Source organism: Capra hircus, chromosome 12, assembly GCF_001704415.2.
Source record: "Capra hircus breed San Clemente chromosome 12, ASM170441v1, whole genome shotgun sequence".
Classification (NCBI taxonomy): domain Eukaryota; kingdom Metazoa; phylum Chordata; class Mammalia; order Artiodactyla; family Bovidae; genus Capra; species Capra hircus.
In genome coordinates, this window is record NC_030819.1 from 4,032,840 (window position 1) to 4,038,839 (window position 6,000).

Sequence of the window (6,000 nt, forward strand, 5' to 3'; positions counted from 1 at the left end):
CTCAGTCGTGTCCGACTCTTTGCGACCCCATGAATCGCAGCGCGCCAGGCCTCCCTGTCCATCACCATTACCCAATCAGAATAAAATAATTCACTCCCACAAAAGTCTTAGCTTCAAGAGAGCAGAATCCATCAAATCTAAGTGCCAATTATTAGCACTGCTCTTTCAGATCAAAGTTATTTTCATTGGCTGACACTTTATCATGCTGGTTGCAACACTAGCTTCAAGCCGGTGTTAATGTATATATAATTAAGGCTCTAATGCCTCATCTAATTATATCTAATCCACAGAGAGCCTGATTGATCCTCTTCTACATTTAAGGTGGTAACGCCTTAAAATATTGCACAATGCTACATTTTCCAGGTGGTTTCATAAATTTTTTTTTCCACGAATTCAGTGTAAAATGAGATATTAAAGGGAGTCCTGGCAAAAGTTTAGAATACTGGATAAAACTGTTGTGTAACTTCGCTTTTTTTAGCAGTCTTTGAGCAAATAGCTATGTGTTTGTTACCACTGGAATGAACTTGTTATGTGGTGGTCGCTGAGCAGACGTCAGATCTGAACGCCTGGTTGGTAGTCGCACGAATTTAGCATCTGTAGCAGTATTCCATCTCTTTCCAAGCGTCAAGGAGGGAAGTTGTTATTTCTAACTTTCAATGACAAGATGTGTCAAATTCTTATGACAAACTGATAAATGGATAATATAATGATGCCAGGCAGTTTTTTAGTGCTTAACATTTGGGTTGGCAGTCTGTTCCGTGTGAGAGTTTCTACTGCCTTCCAGATACATTTTAAGTGTAAATCAAGTAATACAAACGAGTTACGGGTTGAACGTTTTCCCAGGCCCCATCCCTCCTCGCAAGCGCTCCCGCCATTCTGCGGGTAGGCGGGGCTTGTCCTTAATGACAGGGGGTTTGGAGATTCCCAGGAAGCCTTCCGAGCCAGAAGGCGGTCCAAGAGCGGTGCCGCCTGAGCGGCAGACGCTGACCTGAAGGCCTGGCCACTTCCTTTCCTGCGCCCTTTGGTGGCTGCAGGCTGGCTGACCTGGGTTGAGACGTGGGGCAAGATTAAGGGCTGCCTGTCACAGCCCGTTCTCGCAGCTGATGGACGATGATGTATGGAGGGGAAATGAAGCAGTCTGGGAGCAGCTTCAAAGCCCCACCTGGAGTCCCGTCTCCCCCCAGGGCTGGCTTCTGCCGTTTGCATTTAGCAGTTTTTTGTTTGTTTGTTTTAACTGAAGTACAGTAGTGGCTCGCTGGTTAAAAAAAAAAAAAAAAAAGATCTGCCTGCCAATGCAGGAGATGCAGGTTCAAGCCCTGGGTCAGGAAAATCCCCTGGAGAAGGAGACGGCAACTCATTCCAGTATTCTTGCCTGGGAAATCCCGTGGACAGAGAAGCCTGGTGGGTTCCAGTCCATGGGGTCGGAAAAGACTCACGACTTAGTGACTGAACAAAATTTACCATGTCCTGTTAGTTTCAGGTGTATAGCACAGTGATCCAGGTAAGCATATGTGCTCTTTTCCAGATCCTTTTCCCTTATAAGTTACTACAAAATACTGAGTATCGTTCCCTGGGCGATACAGTATTGCATTGTTTTGTTAGTTGCTCACTGGTGTCTGATGCTCTGCAACCCCATGGACTGTAGCCCACCAGGCGTTCTTCAGGAAGAATACTGGAGTGGGCTACCATTTCCTTCTCCAAGGGATCTTCCGGATCCAGGGATGGAACCTGGGTCTCCTGCATTCCAGGCAGATTCTTTACCTTCTGAGCCACCAGGGAAGCCCACAGTAGGTCCCTGTTGGTTTTCTAGTTTATATATAGTAGTGGTTGGTCAATTCCAATTTTCTGATTTACCCTTGCATTTGGCTAATAAATGAGGTGATTGCTTTACCAGAGTCTAGCTGCCAGGGAAATGTTTGGTCCCCCGCTGAGTTTTGCCACCTGGACACACTTCCCCTCATCCCCAGCAGCGCTCCAGAACCCCCTGGGGACAGCGCTGACTCTTCTGACTGCTCTTCCCACCCCCATCCTCCCCACAGGTTCCAGCACAGACGGTAGCAGCGCCGGACATTCTGGGAGCAATATCCTCGGTTCCGAAGTGGCCTTATTCGCAGGGATAGCTTCAGGATGCATCATCTTCATCGTCATCATCATCACGCTGGTGGTGCTGCTGCTCAAGTACCGCCGGCGGCACCGCAAGCACTCGCCGCAGCACGCGGCCACGCTGTCGCTGAGCACACTGGCCACGCCCAAGCGCGGCGGCAACAACAACGGCTCGGAGCCCAGCGACATCATCATCCCGCTAAGGACCGCGGACAGTGTCTTCTGCCCCCACTACGAGAAGGTCAGCGGGGACTACGGGCACCCGGTGTACATAGTCCAGGAGATGCCCCCGCAGAGCCCGGCGAACATTTACTACAAGGTCTGAGCCTCGGCGGTGCCTTCGCTTCCCGGAGGAAACTTACTGTCCCCGCTGCCGCCCGCCGAGGGTCCGAGACCCCCTGTGTCTGCGACGGACTGACGCGCAGCGGGGAGCGGGGACACCCCTTCTCGGAAGAGCCCCGTAGAGTCGGACAGCTTACTAGTCTGTAGCGTTTCGGCCGCGGTGACGGAGGATGTGCCCCGGCCGTCGGAAGACTCGCGTAGAAGATGCGCGCGCGCGCCCCGCCCCTCTCCTCCTCCGGGTACCACTGGGTACCACGAGTGCGCGCGCCCGCGGGCCTCCGCAGGAGCCGGGAGACCGAGCGGCTGGTGGGCAGGAGCGAGAGCTGGGAGCATCCCAGGCCCCTGGGTCGCCGGGCCTGGCGGGGCCGCCCTCCGCCTCGGGCGTGGCCCCCCGACCCCCTACTCCTGAGCTGCACCCCGGACTTGTCTTGTCGCACAGACTCTGGCTGCGTGAGGCCTCGGGAGACCGCTGGCTTCTAGTCCTCACTGTTGCACACGCCCTGTCATCCAGGGCTCTGCAGGCCTTCACACGAGATTCCCCCCACCCCACGCCACACTCGCATCACTCACGGGACATTAACGTTGGGCGTCTCCTACCCCATCCTTTTGCAACAACAGCCGCAGCGAAAGGGGCCACACGTTGATAGGAATGGCGTCTGCGGGTAAAGAGGAGCCTTCCAGCCAGATGCTCGGCTGTCAGCCCAGGAAAACGAGGAGTTTCGTGAGAAGGGGGCGTGGGGGAGACTCAAAGGCTGTCTGTCTGCGAAGGCGGTTCCGTGCTGCCGCCTCTGAAACAAGATTTGGGAAGGGAAAGCCCCAATTAGAGAGCACAGCACTTTGGTTTTGCTAAGATTTTTAAGAGGCAAGCAGGAGACGCAACGACACACACCGTAGATTAGGGTGCATTTGAAGGAATTCACTCTTATCAAATAGCAATGCACAGGAAAAATAAAAGAAATAAATAGTCCCTCTCTAGCCGGGTGGAACAAAGAGGCATTGTTGGTAGAGGACCAGGCTTGGAGAGAAGGGTGATTCGGGCAGGAGTTTCTTGGTACTGGCAATAGACGTACAGCTGTGAAGCTGTAGGGAAGTCTTCGGTCTGCTTTGGATGTTGTTTAAAGCCGACCCAGCTGCTATACTTATCACATTTTATTCACACAGGGAGAGCCTTTAGGAGAATAGCAGAGAGCCAAATCTGACCTAGAAGTTTAAAAAGCCAAAGGTCACGCGGGCTGTAATTCCATCATCATTGACATTAATTATTAAGGCATCTTCATATCCGTAAGGAAGGTCAGATCCCCCCGCCCCCTCATCGCCCCTCCCCTGCCACCGCCCCCCCCTCCTCATCGCGCCTCGTGACACTGGTTTATGGTGGTGCCGCCCTGGCCTCGGGGCGAGGGGTGGGTACTGATCGAGACTGCAGTCCCCGTACTGTGTCAGGGAGAGGCCCACGCGGCAACGCCCCTAGGAGTCCCGAGGGCCCAAATGATGATGTCCGGCGGGGAGAAGGAAGGTAGGATGTGTTTATAATAGGTATATAGAACACAAGGGATATAAAATCAAAGAGTTTTACTAATATATATTTTACGATTGCACACAATCCACACCAGAAGATGTGAAACTCATTTGTGGCGATTAAGTGGTCTCAAACGCTCCGTGTTTTTTTTTTTTTTTTTTAAATTGGACTGCTACTTCTGGGAAAAACGACATTACTCCAAAAATAACAATAATGGGAGCAAACACAAAAATAACCAAGTCCTCTGAAGGCATGTCACGTCACCATAGATTAGGAAGTGCAAGCCCCAAATACCAGGAAATCAGTGTTCACTGCGTCGTGTTTTCAACAATGAGAAGATGTGCCGGCCTTTAGCTTCTGCGCTGTGTTTTCCTTGCCTCATGGGCTGAAGTGTTCGCTAGAATCCACCGGGTCACGTCCAGGGGGCCTCGGCTGAAAGTTCAACCTGACCCCCTTCCTTCCTCTCTCCCCCCTCCCCTCGCCCCTTCCCTGCTGGGAAAAGAAGCGAGTAAACAGGAAACCTACTTTTTATGTGCTATGCAAAATAGACATCTTTAACATAGTCCCGTTACTATGGTAACACTTTGCTTTCTGAATTGGGAGAAAAAAAAAAAAGCAACAGCATTTTAAGGTTCTCAAACCTCCAGTGAATACCTACAAAAATGAGTTGTCACAGAAATTCTTCTTTCTACTTCCTGAACCTGAAAATGATGTTGGTCCAAAGTGCGTGTGTGTGTTTGTGTGAGTGGGTGTGTGGTATACATGTGTACATATATGTATAATATATATCGACAGTATATATTATATATATCTATATCATATTTCTGTGAAAGGTTGCTATGGTGACCAGCCACAGTACATATGTAATTCTTTCCATCACCCTGGCCTCTCCTGTACGTGCATTCATACAAGGTTTTCTTGTAAGCCATCAAAAATTGACCTTTAGGATGGGGGAGAGGGGCAAGAAGGGGGGAAATGGGAACCAGTCTGATTTTAATGCAATTGAAGGTGTGCGTCATCAGTTGGCTACATTTTGAGTATGTGCTAAACTGTGAAAAAAATCAGATGAGTTGATGAAGAGTTGCCTGCAAGCAGTTGACAAGTAGTCTGTGCGTCTGTTTTTGTGTGTGGTGCAGAATATGACAATCTACCAACTGTCCCTTTGTCTGAAGTTGGTTCAGCTTTGGAAAGTTACTGTAAATGCCTTCCTTGTATTCTCATCCCTAGTCACCTGACTTTGGAATTTGCACCATAATGTTTAAGTGAAGATGCTGTAAATAAGTTCAGATTTTACTGTATATGGATTTGGGGTGTTACAGTAGCCTTATTCACCTTTTTAATAAAAATACACATGAAAAACGAAACAGATATGGCTTTTCTTACCCAGATTGTGTACATAGAGCAATGTTGGTTTTTTATAAAGTCTAAGCAAGATGTTTTGTATAAAATCTGAATTTTGCAATGTATTTAGCTACAGCTTGTTAAACAGCAGTGTCATTCCCCTTTGCACTGTAATGAGGAAAAAAAAATGGTATAAAAGGTTGCCAAATTGCTGCATATTTGTGCCGTAATTATGTACCATGAATATTTATTTAAAATTTCGTTGTCCAATTTGTAAGTAACACAGTATTATGCTTGAGTTATAAATATTTTTTCTTTCCTTTGTTTTATTTTGATAGCCTGTCATAGGTTTTTTGATCTGCTTTAGTTCCACATTGCAGTTAGCCCCCAGCCAATGAAGTCACGTTCCAAACCTGTTTCAAACTGAATTTGTTCTTAAAAAAATAAAATATTTTTTTCCTATGGAAAAAGCGCCTTCAAAGTATTTTCCTTTCCTGCTTGTTTTCTTTTCCTTTGACTTTCTTTTTTGTTGGTTACTTTAATTTGCCTCCCATGTTTCTCTGTGATTGCAGTAACCCAAACCCTTCTGCCCATAGGCGTGCACGAGCCCATTTTTCAAACCAGGCCGTGCGCACAGCGTAAAGGTTCATCTTGCCCCACCCTGCTGCGTGAACCCCTTGGTTTCCCCGTAAAACTTC

The 6,000-nt window shown here is 48.4% G+C and overlaps 1 protein-coding gene across 1 annotated transcript in view; it reads left to right on the forward strand.

The window, feature by feature from the left end:
- Positions 1 to 5,772, forward strand: part of EFNB2 (ephrin B2) — a 49,235-nt gene extending 43,463 nt beyond the window's left edge. Inside the window, exon 5 of the mRNA XM_018056372.1 lies at positions 2,040 to 5,772. Within this exon, the coding sequence (XP_017911861.1) occupies positions 2,040 to 2,428 (389 nt within the window). The 3' untranslated portion in view covers positions 2,429 to 5,772. The remainder of the gene's footprint in view (positions 1 to 2,039) is intronic.